Source organism: Marmota flaviventris, chromosome 1 (genome assembly GCF_047511675.1).
Source record: "Marmota flaviventris isolate mMarFla1 chromosome 1, mMarFla1.hap1, whole genome shotgun sequence".
Lineage (NCBI taxonomy): Eukaryota > Metazoa > Chordata > Mammalia > Rodentia > Sciuridae > Marmota > Marmota flaviventris.
In genome coordinates this window covers 118,048,383-118,070,683 of record NC_092498.1, presented here as the reverse complement: position 1 = coordinate 118,070,683, position 22,301 = coordinate 118,048,383, and the positions used below count along the sequence as shown (strand labels likewise).

The 22,301-nt window shown below is 51.7% G+C and overlaps 2 protein-coding genes across 8 annotated transcripts in view; both read left to right on the top strand.

Moving 5' to 3' along the window:
• Tbc1d10a (TBC1 domain family member 10A) overlaps window positions 1-12,794 on the top strand; it is a 32,722-nt gene extending 19,928 nt beyond the window's left edge. For both annotated transcript variants that reach the window (XM_027953405.2, XM_027953407.2), the window contains exons 2-9: window positions 382-481; window positions 4,800-4,907; window positions 9,001-9,107; window positions 9,906-10,020; window positions 10,100-10,165; window positions 10,664-10,853; window positions 10,931-11,085; window positions 11,964-12,794. In XM_027953405.2, coding sequence (XP_027809206.1) covers window positions 382-481; window positions 4,800-4,907; window positions 9,001-9,107; window positions 9,906-10,020; window positions 10,100-10,165; window positions 10,664-10,853; window positions 10,931-11,085; window positions 11,964-12,440 — 1,318 coding nt within the window. In that variant the 3' untranslated portion in view covers window positions 12,441-12,794. The remainder of the gene's footprint in view (window positions 1-381; window positions 482-4,799; window positions 4,908-9,000; window positions 9,108-9,905; window positions 10,021-10,099; window positions 10,166-10,663; window positions 10,854-10,930; window positions 11,086-11,963) is intronic.
• A 2,374-nt stretch (window positions 12,795-15,168) lies between these two features.
• Castor1 (cytosolic arginine sensor for mTORC1 subunit 1) lies at window positions 15,169-19,711 on the top strand. Of its 6 annotated transcripts, none has more exons than XM_071615178.1 (9): window positions 15,169-15,387; window positions 16,013-16,083; window positions 17,258-17,445; window positions 17,533-17,670; window positions 17,909-18,032; window positions 18,416-18,548; window positions 18,694-18,776; window positions 18,870-18,964; window positions 19,118-19,711. In XM_071615178.1, exons 1-9 carry the CDS (start codon window positions 15,275-15,277, stop codon window positions 19,184-19,186), a joined length of 1,014 nt encoding a protein of 337 aa, XP_071471279.1. In that variant the 5' UTR covers window positions 15,169-15,274; the 3' UTR covers window positions 19,187-19,711. The 6 variants fall into 6 exon arrangements, with proteins under 6 accessions (XP_071471279.1, XP_071471270.1, XP_027809231.1 ...); XM_071615169.1 differs by having other exon boundaries at window positions 17,906-18,032; XM_027953427.2 differs by having other exon boundaries at window positions 15,171-15,387; window positions 17,533-17,665; window positions 17,906-18,032; window positions 18,416-18,529.
• Window positions 19,712-22,301: the final 2,590 nt, after the last annotated feature.

Here is a 22,301-nt window from a genome sequence, read left to right as displayed (position 1 = left end):
AACTCTGCTCCTAGCACACAGGCCTTCTGAAGAGCCTTATTTATATTTACTGAGGCAGGCCCAAGACAGGAATGCTTGGCTTTGATATACAGATGTACATATTTAGCCTCTGCCTCAGAGAGGCTTGGTGACCCCTGGCCCTTTGATACATTTAGGGAGTAGGCATTTGAACCTGGTTTCTCTCTGGCCTCTGCCTTTCACAGAGCGGGGCACCATTCCCTCTCCTGTGCAATAGAGCATTCATGAGTTCACGGTCCTGAAGGGAAGTTCAGGAATGAAGGCCAGGGAGGATTCAGGTCTGGCCAGGCTGGTGTCTGGGGCTGAAGCCAGGGCCTTTGCTTCTCTTGGCACATCTGATGGGTGCTGCCCTCTGCTCCACAGACTGGAGGAAGTCCCCCTGGAGGTGCTGAGGCAGAGGGAGTCTAAGTGGCTGGACATGCTCAACAACTGGGACAAATGGATGGCCAAGAAGCACAAAAAGGTGAGGGGCCTGACCTCGGGCTTTGGGCTGGGAATTGGTAGTCTGAGGAGGAAAAGGAGGAAAAGGGAGGAATATCATCAGCTTAGGAAAGCAGGGGCTCTCCAACTATCAGGCTGCCTTCTTCCATCAGCCAAACAGGGAACATAAGCTGGCTGGCAAACAGAGGGAAGGCTGGGCCCTGGTAGATGATTTCAGAATCAAAGAACTTTGTCCTGGAGTTAAACTTCAAAGTTGCTTGTAGCCAATAGCACTTATGGACAGCTTTGCTCTAAGTGCAGTGAAAAGGCCTAACATGCTTAGCAAATCAGAATTTATAATCCTAATAACAGCTAACTTGTAGGGATTGTTGGCAAAGTGCTGAGCACTTGACCCTACAAATCCTTTCACTACCCCATCAGGTTGGTAATCGTGGCAGGATCTGCACTGATGGATGACCTACAGAATCCAGATTTGAACCAGGAAGTATAACTTTAGCACCTGCCATCTTAACCACTACAGGAAAGGCTTCTTCACACTTTACGTCAACTTGATGATTTCCCTTTTGTCTCCTGGACAAAGCAAAAAGAAAGTACTCAAAATTTACAAAATCTTATAAAAATGAAAACTACTAGGAGTCTTTTTCTAGTCAGGCTATCCTTAGGCACTCTCTCTCACTCTGTGGGAATACACTTGCATTCCACTCTGAAGTCTGTGTGTGTCAGTGTCCTCAGCAGGACCTAGTTATTCCCTGGCCTAAAGGAGACCTGCTGAGACACTTATGGCTACAGTTTCTCTACTTACAAGTTGCCAGTCCACAGTGATCCCTGTGTTGTCTGCTGACACACTGATCTAGTATCACTGGCTCAGTGGACTAGTGGAAAGCTCAGGACTAAGTCAGGGATAGGCTTGGGCCCAGTCTCATGCCTTTCCACTTTTCATGCCCATGCCTAGTTGTATAACTTTGGGTAAGTCCCTTCACTCTTTGAGCCTCAGTTTCCCTGGTCAAGTGAGAGAGAGAATTTTGTTGCGAGGGTCCTATAAGGTGGTGCTTCATAAGACTATAAAGCCCTGAACTGTGGTTTGAGAGGCTGTGTGGACCTGGGTTCTTTACTGCTAATCTACATGGGGCACTCATTTTTGACTTATAAGAACATCTTTCAAATGTCAGTTTCTCTAAAAAAAAATTTTTTTTTCCCAATACTGGAGATTGAACCCGAGACCTCATGCGTGTTCTACCTCTGGGCTCCATTCCCAACCTTATTTTTGAGACAGGGTCTTACTAAATTGTCAACCCCGGCCCTTAAACTTGTGATCCTTCTGCCTCAGGCCCCTAAATAGTTGGGATTACAGACATGCACCTTTTTGCCTAGCTATTAAGATATTTATATTTCCTCAACTGTTTCCTGCCTGACTTTATGATATGTTTTCCTTCCTCATCCTTCCTCAGGCCTTTCCCTGAGCTATAGCTTGTTCTCCAGCTGTCTGTTGTGGTAACAGACTGCTCTTGTGAGCAGCATGACTCCTCTTCCTCACTGCCTGCAGGAATCATGGCTCTGGCTTTCTCTCCCTGGCCTCCTTTGCAAACAGGAAGTCCTGAGGGAACCCTTAGGGAGTTTTCTCAGCAGGACCATTCAGCAGTCTTCCTTTTGCTCTTTGCTTCCCTGGCACTGTGTTTAGAGCCCCAGGGCTGCTCATGCCCAGCAGAAGATTCCGCAGGCCTGCTTTAACCCACCATACCTGGAGGCCATAACCCACTGCTCTGCTTCAGACCAGGACCACTACAGAGTACCCATCTTTCCTCTTTGGCTGTGGTTACCCTAGACAAGCCCCAGGAGCTCTTTCTGCCTGGCTGTGGAGGCTGTGGTCTCCTTTGGTCAAGAAGTCACAGCAAGGAAAAGACTATACCTTTTCTGGGAAGTGTGCTCAGATCCAACACTCCTCCTAAATGACTCCTGCCAGGAGAGGAGGGTGGCTTCCCTCAGCACCCTCAACTGTGTCCAGGACAGAAATCTAGACAGAAAGGGCTATTGCTAGAATACAGTCTTTCCCCATGGGTCCCTGACTTGGGTTTGCTTAAGCAGTGGCCCTGCCCTCCTAGAATTTAGCAGGCAAGGGTGTGGCCTTGCTCAGCTGTCATCAGAGCCCCTCTATCTCAAGGTGTTGCCTAAAAGACTGGTAATCCTTATGCTTTTTGGGAACACTTTCTTGTACTTGTTCCTAACACATCCCTACCATCCTCCCTGAGGCAGGCAGACAGAGTGGATGACCATTTCCTTATCTTTGTGCTGAGGAGAGTAAGAGGCTAGATGGAAAAGTCCTGAACACCATCTCCTTTATCCTAGGTTGCACTCTTGGTTTTCCAGCCTTAGCTCCCTACCCTGGGCCTGTCTAAAAGCAGAGCCTCTTGGGGAACCTCAGTGGACTGAAAATACTCCAAAGCTCCCTTGGAGTAGGGCACATGTAACAGGGATCTGTGATGATGGAGCTGCTTGCCTCAGGCTGGGCTTAATCAATTTGTGTGGAAGCTTGAGGGATCTGTGACTCTGGACTGAACAACAGCCAGTCAGTTGCCAAAGCCTGGCCAAAGTGACTTCCTTAAGGTGACCCTTGTCCCACAGCAGCAGGAAACTTCCCAGTCAGGGGCAGTTCCCCTCCACTCCCTTCCTCTCTCCCTTTTCCAGGCAATTCCAGCAGCTCAGTCTTGGCTCTTATGAGCAGTCTGATTCCTATTCCTCACTGCCTGCAGCCTGTCTCCTTCCTGGTTCTTGACTTTCTTTGACCCTTGGAAAGTTTTCTCTTGTTTGTGCTGATCATCAGGAAGGCCAGGTCTTATGTTCTCCCTCTTCTGAGAGTTTCTAGTGGGACTGTTTGAGGGGTTTTCCAGGTGAGGGAAAGTTAGGTGTGAGCTAAGGCCCCAGAGCTTCTGTGTTAAATATCCTTCTGTGATGTAGGGTCGAGAAGAAGCCATTACTTATTGAACACAGATTGTGCGTCAAGCCCCACACTGAGCACATTTGCCCCCTTCTAGTGGAATCCTTTCAGCAAGTCTGAAGTGGTAGGTGACATCATTCAGATCTTAAAGTTGGTAAGAAATGATTGGCCCAAGGCCAGTACAAGACTCAGACCTACATCAGCTACTCTCATGCCCTGTGTACTCAGCTCCTTTATCTCAGGCCAGACTGCTTAGTGTATGGGGCTGAGGGTGTACCCAGTCTCATGCCAACATCTCATAGTAAGGGCTGCAATCAGAATTTACTCCCAGCCAGCTGCCTCTCTCCTTGTCACTGTCAAGGTCCTCTCCGGAGCTCAGGGTCAAGGAGAGAAGAGAGGGAATTCCTGACCAAAACATTGAGAGAGCCTTCCTTTTGAGTTCTGCTGAGAGTTCTCCAGGCTGTCTGTGTCCTGCTGTACAGCTGCTTAAACCAACACCCTCCATGAAAGTGTTTGGACCACACCTTTGGGTGTATTCTGGTTCATCTTGTGAGCAGCCTTTCCTATGGCTGCAACTGTGCCTTGTGGTGCAACTGTGGTGCAGATCCCTCTCTGGTGACAAGCTATGGGATAACTCAACTTGTATGGTTCCATTTTGATTCAGAAGTACAGTAAGCCCTTAGTATTTGTAGGTTCACACCAGTAGATTCAGCCAACCACAAATGGAAAATATGGTTAGGGTTAAATGGTTATATCTACTGAATATGTAGACTTTATTTCCTGAACAATACAATATACTATTTACTTAGTATTTACATTGCACTAGGTATTATAAATGATCTAGAGATGATTTAAAGTATATGGGAGGATGTGCATAGTTTATATACTCCCTTTATATAGGGTACTTTATATATTCTCCTTTTTATATGGAGGACTTGAATACCAGAAGAATCTGGTGTCCATGGGGGTTCTGGAACCAGTTCCCTGTGGGAGATTGTAGTTATGGGCAACCAGAATTCTGTGACAGACTTCAGGAATACCTTTTTATTTGTTTGTTTGTTTGTTTTGTTTTGCAGTGCTGGGGATTGATCCCAGAGCCTCTGCATGCTAGGCAAGCGCTCTACAGGAGTCACATCCCCAGCCCAGGAATGAATGCCTGTTTTGTCACTGGACCAGGAGATGTGCACTCTGCTATCACCTGGTGGTAGCATGTCTAATTTCAATCCCTCTGTTCCCACTATAGAATCTGCATTATAGTAACAGTAGGAAAGTCCTCCCCTCTACCCCACCCTGCTTTTCTGCGCTTGCTGATATACTGAGTGAGGGTCCCACCAAGCCCTGAAAGACGAGCCTGGCTCAAGGAGCTGCCGGGTGGATGCATGGTCACAGCTATCTTTTTGATTTTCAGATCCGCCTGCGGTGTCAGAAAGGCATCCCACCTTCTCTGCGGGGCCGTGCTTGGCAATACCTGTCAGGAGGCAAGGTGAAACTGCAGCAGAATCCTGGAAAGTTTGACGTGAGTTTGCCTTCCTTCCTTCACCCCACCCTTCCTTCCATGTTTCTGGGCTGGGCGTCCTCCCGTGGCAGCAATTCCCCATACGCTAACCTGGACCTCAGCCGAGGGCCAGGGATGGGGGCAACTGACAGAACCTCCAGTCTTGTGCTTGACAACACAGGACTAGCAGACTGTTTTGGCCCAGTCTTGGGAAACCATGACTCCTGGAGGCTCTGTTCATCTGAGGGTGTAGCCTTGAATAGACCTTAATGGGATGGATAGATTTGCCAAACCCCCAACTCCAGCTCTTTGTCTTCACAATTACTCAGGTTTGTTTTGGGGCACTTATTGTGCTACCTCCCAGTTCTTAGTCATCAGGAGGGATAATCAGAGCATTTCCCTGTTTGGGGCCTGTGCTCTGGGCCTCTATGGGGCTTGCCTAGCAGGACCACAAGACCCTTGACACTGCCTGGCCTTTCATCCTCCTCTCTTCCTCCTACCTCCAAACCAAACCAGACATGCTGCCTGAAGGGGTCATCATTCCTGAAGGTAGCAATGCTAAACTCCCTTCAGGAGTGAGAGGCGACTCTGTGGCCAAAGACGGTGCCCACTGTATCCATGCCTCCCTCTGCCCTACCCCTCTCTTGCTGCTCCCAACTCAGTGACTGGCCAGAGTACACTACCCCTCCATTCACTGACCTGGGCAGTTCCTCCAACCTACTCCCCTGGGGAACTGGGAGGAGGCAGTTGGCTTCGCCAGAATTGCCCCAGCTTACCTGCCAGACCTCATCCCAGGCATCAGGGTTTCTCCCAGGCCACTGGGACTAATGACAGGCAGTGAGACAGAACTGTCAGCCACTAGTTCTTTGTTGACATCCTTCATGCTTTGGTGAACACTCCTGTCTGGCTAGACCTGCTCTCTGAAAAAGGAGGATAGGAGCACAGCAGGGCAGAGTTTCTGTTGTTGCCCTGAAAAGGCTGAGAGCTATTAACTGGCAGCACTTGGCCCCAGGGAAAGAGGTACTGGTGGGACATCTGCTGGGGGAAACTGTGAATCAAGGAAATTGGCTATTCCCATAGAGCACCAATACCAGGCCACACTGGAGTGGCCTTTCAACTCCAGAGTCTTCTTCCCAGTGGCTACGTCTCCATTGCAAGGGGCTACTTTCTGGGCAGGGTGGGGAACTCAGGGATGAGAGCCCTGCCCCAAGTCCATAGCTATGTCTGGCTGCCAGAGCACAGGCCCAAGAACCAAGAACATGGGGACTTGGCCAGCGTCCTGGTTGCACAGTTCAGCAGGTCCTCAGTGGGTGTAGTAGAGCAGAGTTCTGTACATATGTGTAGAGTGGTATGTCCAAAGAGGAACTGGCTACCTGCTGTGACATTTTCAAGGTTGCTTGTGCAAGGAAGTTGATTTGCTGAGAAAAGGCCTTTTTTTTTTTTTTTTTTTGAGGTGATTTTTAATTTGTTTTAATTAGTTATACATGAGAAGTAAAATGCATTTATGCACTTTGATATATCATACATAGATGAGATATAATTTTTCATTTTTCTGAGTGTACATATTGTAGAATCATATTGGTTATGCAGTCACATATATACATAAAGTAATAATGTCTGTTTCGTTCTACTATCTTTCCTATCCCCATATCCTCTCCCCTCCCTTCACTTCCCTCTACCTAATCTAAGGTAATGCTATTCTTCTCTGGTGCACCCCGCCCCACCTTATTGTGAATTAGCATCTGTATATTAGAGAAAACATTCAGCCTTTGGCTTTTGGGGATTGGCTTATTTCACTTAGCATGATATTCTCCAACTCGATCCATTTACTGGCAAATGCCATAATTTCATTCTTCTTTAAAGCTGAGTAATAGTCTATTGAATATATATATATATATATATATATATACCACATTTTCTTTATCCATTCATCTATTGAAGTACACCTAATTTGGTTCCATAGTTTAGCTATTATGAATTGAGCTGATATAAAAATTGACATGACATCTCATTTTAAGCAATCCTAAGTAATCCTGTGAGGCAAACATTATTACTACTATTCTTATTTTATAAATGAATATTGAACTTATCAATTAGTAGATGCCAACTATTTGGAGAAGATTTGGTTATGGAGAATATAGCCAATTAGATAATTGCCAAATATATGCTTTGTTTTCATACCTTTGTGGATGAAATATAGGAGACTCTGCTACTTTGATGCTGGGTTTGAATGTTTGACTTTAGTTATCCAGTGCAATACTGGCAGACAAGAAATGAACAGAGATTTGAAATGTGCTCGTGCAGTCTGACTTCTGCTATCACCATGAGCATAACATGCCCGTGAGGACCCACAGGTATCAGAAACATGGAAGACATGCAGACGAGACTGGACTGACTTGCAGCTTGGTGCCAACACCTGTTGAGCGTAGCCTACAGCTATAAAATGCTTTTAGTTTGACCAAACTCAGGTTTGTGAATAAGAAGAAATGATTGTTGTTTTAAACTGATGAGCTTGGGATGGCTTGTTAATGCAGCATTATTGTTGTAATAGCTAACTGGTGCAGAGAGGAAGAGAAAATGGAGCGTAAACTGCCCATAAAAAAGAATAAAATGAATTCAAATAAAAAAATTGACATGGATGCATTACTGTAGTATGCTGATTTTAAGTCGAGAAAAGACCTTTTTTAAAAAAAAATATTTTTTAGTTGTAGATGGACACAACCTTTATTTATTTTTGTGTGGTGCTGAGGATCAAACCCAATGCCTCATACATGCCAGGCAAGCACTCTACCACTGAGCCACAACCCCAACCCCGAGAAAAGGCCTTCTTGATGCTGTGAATCTGAGCAGTGGGTCCCTGAAGTAGACTTGGGAGCACAGAGATTGGTTTGCTAGCAGATTTTTGGTTTGCTAGGAAGGACTTTTCCTTTAAATGACCCAAAGGAAGCAGACAGGAATGGGAAGCTCTCTCCAATGCCTCACATGCATGAGCCATGGCAGGAGTCTAGGGAGGGGGCTGTGGTATTACTGGGTCCTCCAGTTAACACAGTGCTCTAGATAGCTGGTTCCATCTCAACAGTCAGGACAGATTCTATAGGACTTGGCTACTCCATTTTTTCCTGCACTTGCTATTTCTTGTGTCTTTCTTGGACAAGGAGGACTTTCCTGTTCTTTTTTTACCTGTTTTTCTTCTCCGGTTTCACCTCATGATGGTACCAGCACTGTGTAGGCTCAAGAAGGTCCCAGGCCCAGTGATGGAAATTCTGGCTTCTCTGTGGGTGGCCCCTGCCTGGCTTTGATTCCCAGCACACCCCTTCTCCCAAGAGTGATTGCAGCTATCTCTTTTACCTTTTCATCAGCCTGAGTGTGGTTAGGTAGGTACCTTGGGCTGCTGAGGTACCAGATGAACACATTCTAGGAACTAATTTTAGGGGTTTTTAGGTCCCTATACCTCATGGGAACCACCAGGAGAATTTGTGGGGATCTTCTCCCCTTCTGAAAAAAAAAGAAAAACTGAATTTTGCTAGGAATACACAGCACACACACAGGCCCTGTCTTGAGTGTTCGTGGGGCTCCAGAGGATAACACACCTTCCTTCACTGTGGAAACCCCAACCCCTTCCTCTCCCTCAGCCTTCTGGACTCTTTCACCTTTCCTTTCAGTCCTTACTCTATGGTCAAGTTTCAGGCATCCTAAATTCTTTAGTGTAATACTGGACACCCCTATTAAGGGCATGAAAGGGAGAGGGACTTGTATGAGGTCACCTGGTGGTGCCTTCTTAGGATATTTGCTGAAACCTCCTTTCCTTCCCAGCACCTTCCCTGATGCTGCAGCTTGTACTTGGCTCAGCTTCCCTGCTCAGCCCTTTTAGTTTCCTTCATATTTATTTTTCTTTCTTTTCTAAATATTGAAGCATAACTTTATATAGGGAAAAATGTACAGATCTTGAGTGTGCTGTTCAGTGAGCTTTGACAAATAATACTCATCCTTATAACTGACATGCAATTCAAAAAAAGGAGCATTAAATATTATTCCTGGGACCAGCCAATTCTGCCAGGAATGCTCCCCTCCACTCTCCCTAGCCCCTTATATGTGCCTTTGCCTTTGTTTCTAGGAGCTGGACATGTCTCCTGGGGACCCTAAATGGCTTGATGTGATTGAGCGTGACCTGCACAGACAGTTCCCTTTCCATGAGATGTTTGTGTCCCGTGGAGGTCATGGGTGAGCAGGACTATAGGCTGGAAGAGGGGCTCTAGGGCCTGTCCCTCAATGGGCAGAGTGGGTGCAATGAGATTGGAAGTATCCTTGGGGGCCCAGAAGCCAGGTATCCCAGTATCCCAAATTCTGTCAGTATTTCCCTTCTTTTTTTAGAGAGAGGATTTTTTAAAATATTTTTTTTTTTGAGTTTTCGATAGACACAACATCTTTATTTTATATTTATGTGGTGCTGAGGATCAAACTCAGCGCCCCGCTCATGCCAGGCGAGCGCACTACCGCTTGAGCCACATCCCCAGCCCAGTATTTCCCTTCTTTGATTTATGTTTGATAGAGTTCTTAGCATCTCCTCTGGGCAGCTTTCATCATTTATTCCCCAGACTGCTAGAGCTTGCCCACTCTGGCCTTCTGCAAACAGGTTTTTGTTGTAAAAAAGGGATAGTGAGGATTGGGTAGGAAGAGGGTATGCAGGAAGGGACTGACTGGGACAAAGCTGCCAGTGGAGCTGCCAGTGATGGACTCCAGCCTCCAGCCTGATACCTTACCCTGTACCTCTCTGGCAACCTGTCACAGTCCTTCCCCTTTCCTCACCTGTCATGGGGGAATCTCTTCCTACTTTCCTTCTTAGTCAGGTGAGAATCCATATGCTACAGTGGGAGGCCAGCCCCTTGGTGACCACAAGTAGGTCACCGCCCCTTTCCAGGAAAGTGCAAATTCTGAAGGAGGTCCAGTCCAGTGGTTACAGGTGGGGCAGTGGATGGTAGAATCAATCTGTCATGGCTGTCCTGCCTGACTTCTCCACAGCCAGCAGGACCTGTTCCGTGTGCTAAAGGCCTACACGCTGTACCGACCTGAGGAGGGCTACTGCCAAGCCCAGGCGCCTATTGCTGCTGTTCTACTCATGCACATGCCTGCTGAGGTACCATCAGGCCCTGGACACATGGGTGGGCAAAGGGACCAACCCCAGTAGCAAGGCCTGATGTTTTTCTCGCCCATAGCAAGCCTTCTGGTGTCTGGTACAGATCTGTGAGAAGTATCTGCCTGGCTACTACAGTGAGAAATTGGTGAGTACTTTGCTGGCCTGGGACCTGACCCCAGCTGGATGCCTTCTGTGGTCCCTCTAGGCTCTTCTTTCTACAGTCATTCCAGGCTGAAGTCCTAGAGTCTGGTCTCCCAGACCCTGGTGTCATAGGTGCTACACTTGCCTACATCTCTCCCTCCAACCACTTGGGCCATTTGGCCAGGACTGAAATTCCTCCAGAGCACAAAGTTCTTCCTGCCTCTGCTGTGGCGTAGGAGTAAACCTCTGCCTGAAGCTCCATTCCTCTCAAAACTCCTCCTTTCTCAGCTTTCAGCTTGTGTGGAGCTTTCCTTGGCCTGAGTAGGGAGAACCCTCTGTCAGGTACTTGTGTAGCATTCCTGTTCCTGCCATGTTCAGGGCACTCAGCACTGTTATCCCCTCTCCTAGTCCCTTTTCACTATAAGTTCCATGAGGGGGACCAGCTGTCTAGTTTGCTCACTGCAGCTTTGGTCATGGCCCCATGGCCTTGATGTCCCCCCAGGAGGCGATCCAGCTGGACGGCGAGATCCTCTTCTCATTGCTGCAGAAGGTGTCACCTGTGGCCCACAAGCACCTCAGCCGTCAGAAGATTGACCCGCTGCTCTACATGACAGAGTGGTTCATGTGCGCCTTTGCCCGCACCCTGCCCTGGAGCTCTGTGCTGCGTGTCTGGGACATGTTCTTCTGTGAGGGTAACCAGGCTGGCCTGGGGGGAATTTCAGAGTCCTGGTAGAGGCCTCCTTGCACTCACCATCTGCTTCCCATGCAGGAGTCAAGATCATCTTCCGGGTGGGGTTGGTGCTACTGAAGCACGCACTGGGCTCCCCAGAGAAGCTCAAAGCCTGCCAGGGCCAGTACGAGACCATCGAGCAACTGCGGAGCCTCAGTCCCAAGATCATGCAGGAAGCCTTCCTGGTTCAGGAGGTTCGGCCCACACCTGCCCCTTGTGGCGACTGGGAGGGAGGAGGATTTGGTAGGGTTCTGCTCACAAGGATGGGCTACCCATGCTGGGCCCACTGCTAAGCAGCCCTGAACAGGGCAGATGGACCTCACCTTCCTGTCTGGGTGGGGCACAGAGAGGCCTTGGTTTGTAGGACCTTCCTTATCCAAGTTACCGGGGAATGAAGAGGAGCTGCAACTTGTAACCTCTTCTTTCCTGGTCCCACATTCATGGCCTGGGCTTTATTTTCCTTTTTTTTTTTCTTTGTGGATACTACTCTCTCAGGCTACAGTGAAGTGATACATGAGTGGCCAGCTTCTATGGCTGGAGGCCAGGGGATACGGCTGATGCCATTGCGTGGGGAAGAAATAGAAAGCAACAGCCCATTTTTGTACTTGCTTTACCAACAGCTGCTGAAGACTGTGCCATTATCCCTATTTTACGTATGAGGAAATGGAGGCTCACAGAGGCAGGATCATAAAGTGACTCCCCCAGTCACCAACCAAAAAGTGGCATAGCTGGAATTAGCCCAGGAGGCCAGGGTGCCCTAGGCAGTTGGGGGGCAGGGCATGTGGGCCAAGAATGGGTGTTGTCCTGAGCCTTATTTCTCTTGCCCAGTAAGAAAGGCAAATTGACTTGTGTGTTGTGAGCAGCTTTTTCCTCAGAGGCAGTGGGTTTCATGTCCCTGGCACTCAGCTCTGGGACTTGTGACCACAGCTTGGGACCAGATTCTCATCTTTGCTGGGTTCAGCTGTTATCAGTGAGAGCTGGGAGATGCTGAAGGGAGAGCAGGGGTCCAGGCTGAAACAACTGGTGATGGTCCTTCTTCTTGGTGCTTACCTGCCCCTCACTGCCCCTGCAGGTGGTAGAGTTGCCTGTGACAGAGCGCCAGATTGAGCGTGAGCATCTCATCCAGCTGCGGCGCTGGCAGGAGACACGGGGTGAGCTGCAGTGTCGCTCCCCACCCAGGCTGCATGGTGCCAAGGCCATCCTAGATGCAGAGCCCGGCCCCCGGCCTGCCCTGCAACCTTCACCGTCCATCCGCCTACCCCCAGATGCACCCCTCCCTGGTCCCAAAGCCAAGCCCAAGCCTCCCAAGCAGGTCCAGAAGGAGCAGCGGAAGCAGACAAAAGCAAGTGGGCAACTGGACAAGTCCCTGTCCCCCAACCAAGCCGCGGTAGTGACCGCTGCAGGAGATGCATGTCTCTCACAGGAGGTGCCCTCAAAGGACCTGGCTTCTCAGGACCCAGCCCCCCAGGACTCAGCACCCCAGGACTTAGCCCACCACTGCTCCCAGGAGAGCCTGATATCCCAGGAGAGTGAAGATACCTACTTGTAACCCCGGCAGCTCAGGCCTCCAGGGTGGGGGTCTCCACACACCTACATGGTTTGAAGACTGATGCTCCAGGTCCTGCTCACCCAAGGGCCCCACTGCTTGGCCACTGGGCTGGGAGAGTCTGGCTGGACTAGCACAGATTCTGCCTGAGCCTCCTTATTTATTTTCTCTAGAGTGGAGCTCGGGCTGGCCCAGCCAGGGCAGACAGAAGCCAGGGCCAAGTGGGTGGGGCCTCATTCAGCACCCTTCCTGGATGCTCCCAGGATTAGGGTGCTGGCATGAGGAGAGAGGGTGGGGTGCCCTTTGTGTAAAATAGAAATGTGGTTTTGTACAGAAATAAACAGGCTTGTGTAGAGAGTTGGTGTGTAGCTAGGGACTGGGAAGGGGTGACACCCTGGTGCTTAGCATCTCTTCTCCACATCTCTTAACCCAAAACTATCTTCTTTGAGAAGTACCTTTGGCAGAGGAATTGCCAAGTCCAGGACCAGCCCCTCTTACTGGCCCCATCTTCCCTGACCCCATCCCTTTCCTCTGCCATGGATGAGGGACACCAGGGCTTGGAGCCCACCACTGGATCAGAGCAGGGTTATGATTTCCTGGACTTAGGTCCCTATTAATAATCATTGAAGGGTAAGGGCTTCCTGCAGAGGTGGCTTCAAGCTCTTTCCCCTCCAAGGCCTAGCCAGATGCCACTTCAGGTCCTGATTAGCTTCTGAGTGCTCATTGGAGATTGGAAGCTGGCACCAGGGGTGAGGAACCATGAATGTCCTCATGCTCAGCCCAGGCCTCTGTCAAGAGGCATACAGGTGAGGGGAGAAGTCTGGGTCCTTGATAAAATGCTGCCTTATGTTTACTGAGCACTTACCTTGTGGCAGGCAGGCTTGGTTGTGTGGTGTGCCTGAGAGGTAGGGAACTGGAGCCGAGTGGGAAAGGAACCTTGCCTTCCGACATGAAGAGCCACACTGGCACCTAGATCCCTTCACTCATCTCCCTCTCCTGACCAGTTTTCTAGTGATCCTACTGCTACTGAGAGGCCAGGCAGGCATTTGGTCACAACTGATGACTGGCAAGGCTGAGGACAGGGTGTCCCTGGGAAAGCCCCCCCCCCCCCCCCCTCGGCCCCTTCTGCTGAGGAAGCAGCTTTTCCAGTCAAACAATAGGAGCTGTTCCTGGCAGGAGACCAGGCTGGGCCAGGCCATAGTGGGTGGGGAGGGTGGAGAGAGGAGGAGAGCCTCCCTGTGAGCTTTTAGGCCTTGGTTGTGTATGGGACATCTTTTTCTGGTACAGCTGGGGATACTGAAGCCTAGGGAGGTGAACTACCAGTGGAGGCTCAAGGGAGACCACCCACTTCCTTCCCCTGCCCATTACCCTGTGTTTTCCCACCCTATCTTCACCTGCCCTGGGTGAGATGGGCTCAGTCTGAGAAACACTCCTCCTTCCTCCAGTTCTCCAGGGGACAGGCCAGGATATCATGGTTGCACAGAGTTTCCTGGAATACCTGCAAATCCAATAATGCAGGGAACAGGTTTAGCGTGATCCCTAGGTGCTTATGGTGGAGGTTCCAGAACAGGTAGAAAGCCTGCTCACTATTACTTTAACCCACTTGGTTCAAACCCTCTGTTTGAGGCCAGAGGATGCTTGAGCCAGAAAAAAAAAAAAAAGCCCCTTGGAGCATGCTCAGCTCTACTATGAAGCCACCTGAGCTTGCTGATGCCTGCTCGGCCTTGAGGTCGTCTTAAACCTTGCAGAGGTCTGATAAGAATCTGGGGTGCCAGCCAGTTCTGGGGGCGTCCTTGGGCCTGAAGCAAATTAAGATGTGCTTAGGCCAACTGGGTTCTGCTAATGCCTACAGGCTCCGGGAAGGCCTCTGCAGAGCTCAAAGCCCAGGCCTGAGGTCTAAGTATCCTGTGAGCCTTAACTGCATGGGTCTGTCCCTGCAGAGCCCTGGTCATCCCTAGCCCAGGCACTTCTGGGTATCATTTTTATTGAGGACCTCAAGCTGGGGCATCTTCAGTGCTCTACCCGACTGGCAGAGGTGGCTAGGTTTCGCCTTACCTCTGAGCTCCTGGTGGGGAGTCTTCTCTGGAACTGGGGGAGAAAAATGGGGCCACCAAGGCCTGGTGGCCCACTTGCAAAGTGGAGAGGGGAAATTATCAATACCAATCCTAGGCAGCGATTGCTTTGGGAACGGGGGACCTTTGTCACCACAACTTCAGTCAGCTTTGAAGGTTTTGCCTCACACGAAGCCAGAAAGAGGAAGGACAGAAATGCCCCACACCATCACACTCTTGGGAGTTAATTACATCGCGTTCCGGGAATTTGGGGGCAGCATTCTACTCCCAGTCAAGCTCCGGTTTGTCTCAAGGCCCCTCCTAGTCTTAAAGCCCTCAACCACAATGCCCACGTGTGGGCCCCAGAAGACAGAATCAAACCCTTGCCTCCTAAACAGCCGCCAGCTGGCGGAAAGGGCGGAGCCCAGGAGTGGGGGCGCGGTCAAGGCGGGGCCCAGGGAACGCAGCGGGTGGGATCAAGCTGTGATTCGGGAGCTAGGGCTAGAGGGGTGGAGCCATCCGGGGTGGGGCTAGGAGAGCTGGAAGAAGCTGGGTGAAGTACTGGTGTGGAAGGCGTGGCCACCTTGCATAGGCCGCGCATCTTGAAGGGCGTGACCATCAAGTAGCTGGGCGCCCAGCTGAGTGCCCTGTTGGGCGGGTCTGCAGTGTTGCGAGTGGCGTACATAGTCCCGCACAGCGGCTCCTTTAAGTCCGGGGCGCCACCCCTGCCGCCCCGCCTCCGGCCTCGGTTTAGCTGGTGGCGGGGCTGGGGCCGCGCAAGCCGAGATGGAGCTGCACATCCTAGAGCACCGGGTGCGGGTGCTGAGCCTCGCCCGCCAGGGTCTCTGGCTCTACACCCACCCTCTCATCAAGCTGCTCTTCCTGCCCCGCCGTAGCCGGTGCGCTCCCGGGTTCGGGGGCGCCGATGGGGGGGGGGCGGCTCTTCACTGTCTCTCCCGGCCAGGGTTGGAGGATTAGGATCGTCGCGAGGCGGGCGGGAGCGGGAAGGCAGGCGCTCCCCCTCCGGCCGCCATCCGGCCTGGGCCTACCCTCCCGGGGACCGCCGCCTATCCGGTCCCGGAGGCTGCATCCCAGGGCCAGTCAAGGCGCAAACAGCCTGGAGTGGGCAATGCTTAACTCCGAATGGTGTGAAGTGGGGGCATTCTTACCTGGCCACTACGGAGAGCTCCTTCCCGACGCCTCCCATCAGGTCAGAGGGGCCGGCCTGGGGGCCCAAGGTCTGATGCCCCTGGTGTTGTCTCGGGTGTGAGCCTCTCCTCCCTGGAGTAATGGAGGGGCGGGAGGCTACGGGGAGGGAGTTTTGGAGGTGGACAACAGCCCTTGCCTGGGGAGATGGGGCCCACACCCCTTTGCCCAGGGGAAATTGAGCCTGCGGATGAGGGCCGGGCAGGAAGGCGCCTGGCAGGGGGGTCCTTTGGGACGAATTGAGCTCAGTCCACCCCCACCGCCCCCTCCCCCTGAGTGCTCCACTCCAGGCTGAAGATCCTCCCTGCTCCCGACCAGGTGTAAATTCTTCAGCCTGACGGAGACCCCCGAGGATTACACGCTCATGGTGGACGAGGAGGGCTTTAAAGGTGGGGTCTAGTCTCATGCTTCCCTCTATGCAGGATTCCTAACGGATGCTGGGATCCAGATCCCAAGAACTTGGGCCTTGAAAGGCAGATGGATCTGGGTTCGAATTCTACTCCACCACTCACTGGCTCTCTTGATGAAATCACTTTCCCTGAGATATTTCCTCTTTTGTAAAATGGGTATAGTTACGGTAGTGATCTAGCAGGGTCCCAGGAGGGTATCATAAAAGTGAAACTGTCAGGGAGGGGTCGCTTAGTAGCCTTAGGCCAGTAAGGAGGGGGGCAGGTATCTTAGCTACAGGTCGGGACTTGAATGTGTGGGGTGGGGGAAGGAGGTTCCTGCTGCTGTTTTAACCCCTGGGCATTGTTTTCTGTTGGACTTTTATCCCGGGTACACGTCAGCTCCTCCCCTGCTGGTTTAGGAACTCCTGGAGTCTGAGGGTTGAGAAGGGAATGCAGGAGCAGGCAGCCAGGGCAGGGTCCTGGGGGCCTCCTGGCTGTGCCTCTGGGAACAGCAGCCAACCGGGGCCCTGGCCCTTGTTCAGAACTGGCCTCCAGCCTGGTCCCTCCCTGGGCCCTGGAGCTGCTGTCTCTCCCCACTTCTGCAAGAGTTAGCCCATCCTTACAGGCCGGGATCAGACTAACCAACTGGAGGTTGTCCTATCTCCTTGCTGCTCCACTTCAGGCCTTGGGTTCCAAGTTGCTACTTAATTTCAGGGAAGTCTGGATCTGCAAACGAGGAAAAGCCCTTCCACCCACAGGCTAACCCAATCTGCTTGCGCCCCCCAGTGGTGCTTTGTGATATAAAGCCTCTGTTAATGCTCAAAACATTACTTTCATCCCATTTTACAGATAAGGAAACAGATCATTTGCCCCATAACAAGTAATTAGCAGAGCTGGGATTTGAAACCAGTTGAGTCTGGAGTTCAGATATTTAATGGGAAGGTTCAACACCCCCCCCCCCCCCCGCCTTCACCAACACACACACAGTACCCAAAGCACTTCTCAGTCTGCATACCTATGGGTATTACTCTGCAGCACTAGGGGGAGACAGCTCTCATCTCCAGACCTGCCCATATATTGCTGACCCTCCAAGGCACAGACAGGGAAATTAAGTCTCAGAAAGGGGTAGGGCTAGCCCTGAAGGCCCTTACTAGGCATTTGCCTCCTACTACAGAGCTGCCCCCATCGGAATTTCTGCAAGTGGCTGAAGCCACCTGGCTGGTGATGAATGTGTCGTCGCACAGTGGTGCAGCAGTGCAGGCTGCTGGGGTCACTAAAATTGCTCGCTCAGTCATCACGCCACTGGCCGAGCACCATGTATCTGTGCTGATGCTATCCACTTACCAGACAGACTTCATCCTGGTAAGTTTCCCATAGGTATAGGCACAAGGCAGCATGGGCCTGGGTGCCTGGGGGACCCATGTGATGTGCCATATGCCTATGGCCCAGGTGCGGGAGCAGGACCTGTCTGTGGTGATCCACACTCTGGCCCAGGAGTTCGACATTTACCGTGAAGTGGGTGGGGAGCCTGTGCCTGTTGCCAGGGATGATTCCAGCAACGGCTTTCCTCGTGCCCAGCATGGTGAGGTCTGCCTCTTGACACCTAAACATTCCAGTGGGGCTCTTCCCTTATGTTGGTGGGTCTGGGGGCATGGGAAAACCAGCAGACACTAACTGCCTCTTGAGCTGGGAGGAGGAGTGGGAGGTCCCAGGCTGGTTCCTGGAGTTTGAGGTAAGCCGGCCTGGGTTATTCCCAGACTGACCACCAGGGGTCGCCCCAGCCCATGAATGCCTTTTCATCTGGCGCCCTGTCCACCTCAAGCAGGGCCCAGCCCCACAGTGCATCCCATTCAGACTCCACAGAACCGCTTCTGTGTTCTCACGCTGGACCCTGAGACACTGCCAGCCATCGCCACCACCCTCATTGATGTCCTCTTCTACTCTCACAGGTGGGTTGTGTGTACATTTGGTCTTTGTCCTCACACCACTGTTTCCTTCACTCTGACTCACCTTTGTCCTATCTGCTTCGTCTGCACCTTGTTCCCTCTGCTGTGTCTCAGGGTTCCTGGCAGCCCATGGTTTCCACATGCCCTTTACTGATATTCAGGGAAGGTCTTAACCTCAAAGTTAGAGCCTTCTCCTGTGGTCAGCAGAGCCACTCCCAATCATTCCCTGGTCAGATCCTCTACCTCTGGGGTCTTTCATCTTCAGCATGAACAAGGCTTATTGTCCTACCCCATCCCCACCAGCACCTCCCAGTAGAGATTGACTGTAAGTAGATAGAGTGGGCTGGGTGTTTGGCAGAAACCCTGACTCTGCTGTCCCTCCCTAGTGCCCCCAAGGAAGTGGCCCTGGGCAGTCCTGAGCCCAGTTCCATCCAATTCTTCGCCTTCTCCCTCATTGAGGGCTACATCTCTATCGTCATGGATGCTGAGACACAAAAAAAGTATGATTCCTGATTCTAGGTGGGCAACAGACCCTATGCTAGCCTGGGGAGGGAGAAGGCAGGGCACCAGACTTTTGAGGTCTGCATGTACACCTGCCCTAGGGACTCACAGTGGGATAGGGACAGATGGGGGTGCCTTGCCTATCACCCACATGCCTCCCCAGATTCCCCAGTGACCTCCTGCTGACCAGTTCCTCAGGCGAGCTGTGGAGGATGGTGCGCATTGGTGGACAGCCCCTAGGCTTCGGTGAGGCCACTCCCTGTGTTGGGGGGTAGGGAAGGCCTATGGTGTAACCACAGTGGCCAGTGTAAGCCTTGTGTGTCCCTCCTTATCCCTTAGATGAATGTGGGATTGTGGCCCAGATTGCGGGTCCCCTGGCTGCCGCTGACATCTCTGCATACTACATCAGCACTTTCAATTTTGACCATGCCCTGGTGAGTACCATGAGTTGGGGCAGGGGATCCTAGAGGGAAACTGAGGCCCAGAATGGAGGGGCCATAAGGTAATCCCAGCTGGGCTAGGCAGGACATCTGGACATTCCTGATTGGATTCAGTCCTGGCCCTCCTTCCTGATCATTTGTCCCCAGGTGCCTGAGGATGGTATCAACAGTGTCATCGCAGTCCTCCAGCGAAGGCCAGAGAGCCTGGCCTCCTAAGGCCTGTAGGGATCAGTGCAGAATCCCAGATCTTCTGGCTTCTGGGTTTCCAGAGACTTCTCTAAGCTATTTCCTCAAGCTCTGGGATGATTTCCCCTGTTCCTGGCAGGGGAACCTTCATTCCACTCTCTGTATGTAAGCTGTGTGCTGGCACCGGCTCTCGTGGACACGTGTGCACGCACAGGTGGAATGGGCAGGTGCTAGCCCGACCGTGTGTCTACCCATGCGGGGAACATGGTGCTCTGGGGCTTAAGCCCCCAACCCATCATTCCCTGTTGTGGCCTCGGCATTTGCACAGTCCCTGCCTGAGGCCTGAGCCATCTCCCTCACCTCCCCTGAGGGCCAGCTGCCCCCACTGGGCAGGGTCCCATGTCTGGCTGGATTGCCTCCAGTTAGGCAAAATCTTGACAGTGCCTCCCCCTCCTGGGGCTTCCAAGAAAAGTGTTTTTTTACTTCTGTTTCACTCTCTTCTTTCTCTCTTTTTAAAAAAATCATCTGTTAATAAAGGACTTTATATTGACTAGACTGGGCTGTGGTCCATGGGGCTTATCTAGGGCTTACTCTCAGCCAGGGCAGTCCCCAGGCCTTGTTCTCTCCCTGTGTAGCTGTTGAGAACTGGGCTCACCTCACCTCGCTTGCTGCTCATGATAGTTCCCTGAGCAGTACGTGAAACATCACCACGTTCCAGATGAGGAACTGAAGCTTTGAGAAGTTCACAAGTGATAGGACTCAGCGAAGGTCACTTGACTCCCACCCAAGGCTGCCTGCCTTGGAAGTCTGGGCTCTTTTTTCATTCCTTGCTGCTTCTATTCCCACAGAGTTCCTGGCCTCATGTCCATCAGGGGGGTCTGAACGTGGGCAGAGACTTCTGGATCCTTCTGTCTGGGCATCCCCCAAACCATCTGGGTACAAGTGGGCTGGTATGAAACCCATAGAGGAGGGCCCCAAAGCCCCTTTCTTCCAGATTGTGGCTTGCTTGCTTTTGGGCCTCACCTGAGTTCTGATGGTCCCTCTTGTTGGTGGAGAGGTCAGTTAGTTCTCGCCACCAGGGCTTTTTTAGAGCAGTGGAGGCAGGGTCCCTGCATGCTGGGAGGTCCCTGCTGAGGCTGGGAGTACGGAACAGGTGAGCCACCTGGAGCCTGCTCGGTCATCAAGGGCTGCACGCCTGAGCACATCTGGGCCTGGATTTCCTGCCGTAGGGCCCGCCTTCCCACTCTGCAAGGCCAGGACTCTGCTGTAGTCCACTTGGGCCCCCCCCCCACCATGCACCCAAGAGGTTATCAGGTGCCTTCAGCCTAGACCCGCCCATGTTAGGAAGGGAAGAAGGGTGTGACTTCTCTGTATTTGGAGGTCGTGGTGGCTCCCCAGAAAAGCCAGAACAGGGACAAGTCCTCTGGCAGTATGCCCGTCCTCCCTCTGGGAACCCCAAGGCTTGGGACTCAGGGTGCAGATCAGGCTAGCCGAGAGCACAGTCCCGGCCCGGTGAGTGAGTGGTGGGGACCTGGCCAGCCCCTTCCCTAAGCCTCAGTTTTTCATCCCCTGCCTCCCGATGCATGGAAATGTGGGGAGCTGCTCCTTCAGGAAACCTGGGAAGGGAGGATTTCTTTTCTTTTTTTTTTTTAAGTTTCTCTGTGGTAGGGGTAGGATGGAAGTCTTGCTTCTTTCCTCTGGAGAGCTGGTATAGACACTGGCTTGGGAGGTGTCCTGGACTGGAGGCAGAGCCTTCAGAATCAAGATTCTTGGGGCTACTTGTATGCCTACAGAGTTCCTGGCCTAAAGTCCAGTGTCGGGGTCTGACCATCTGTCTATCTGCCTGTGAGTCACTGTCTGGTTGGGTGTTTCTCACTGTGGCTCTCCAAGGACATCAAGGTCTTGACAAGTCCCTTTAACTAGGTCCCAACATGGCCTTGACTAGTTTGGGAGACTGACATGGACCCAGGCCTAGTTGTCAGCATATCCACCTGTGTCTCTGCTATATATCTGAGTGTGTCCATGAGGAGGGTTTTTAGTTCTGAGGGTAGTAGAGTCCTTGGGGGGTCACAGGACTGGACCTCAGCCTCTAGCAAGTCACAGATAGAGATCTGCTCTGGGAATGTTGAGATTCTGACCCATCTGGGGTCAGGCACAAGGTACCCTAGGAACAGGGGAATGCCTTTCAGGGAGGTGACCCTGGACCTCACACCAGGCTGAGCCTTGAGTTCTCCAATATTGAGGCGAGGGATCATGCAGCCACCTCCCTGTCTTACCCAGGCCCCCAGGGTGTCCTATGGTAAAGGAAGCTAGTGTGGTCAGCCTGGGCCTGGGATTGGGCTCAACTTGGATCATTCATAACCAGAATTGGGGATACTTGCTGGGTCATAGCCCACATCCTTGACTTCCCAGCCCTGTGAACCCCCCATCTACCTGTCCACATCATAGACAGTGAAACTTAGTGCTCATGACCTGCCCACTGTCCCTCAGGTGGAAGTTGTTCTCAGGCTTCTGGTGGCCATCCCAGGGTCCAGCTTTTGCTGGGAGGATGTGGGCCTGGGTGGGGGAGGACAGAGATGAGGAAACCTCCGGCGGGGAGAGGCAGTGGCCCATTTCTACCCTTTCTGATCTTCCTGCCCATACAGAGGAAGTGACCTCTCAAGCCTTCCTCAAAAATACGGGAGAGGAAATTTGGGGTTTAAAGACCTCATCTACATCCCTGCCAGGAAGAGCCACCTGGTCTTGTGCAGGCCAAGTTAGTCCACATATGGCTTCTTGGTCCTCTGTAGAGATGGAATAAGAAACTTTGATGTCCTTCTTGCCCCTTGGGAAGGGCCTGAGCTGGAGGTAGATGGAAGGGGCTGGAGGGGAGGTGGTGAGGGTCTGCAGCTGGTTGACTGTATGGGGATGAGTAGGACTCCTCTGTCATTTTCCTTGGGGTCCTTACCTGTGTGTGTATAGGGGAGGTGCACTATTAATTTATGTATATATTCAATATAGGTTTTCGTCATCTCCATTTTACACAGGTGGAAATGAAGCACAGAGAGGTAAAGTGACTTTCCCCAAATCACAGCTGGTCATGGCAGAACCAGAATTCCAAAAGAAGGTTAAATGTGCCCGCAGGAGCCTGGGGAGTTTCCCTGGG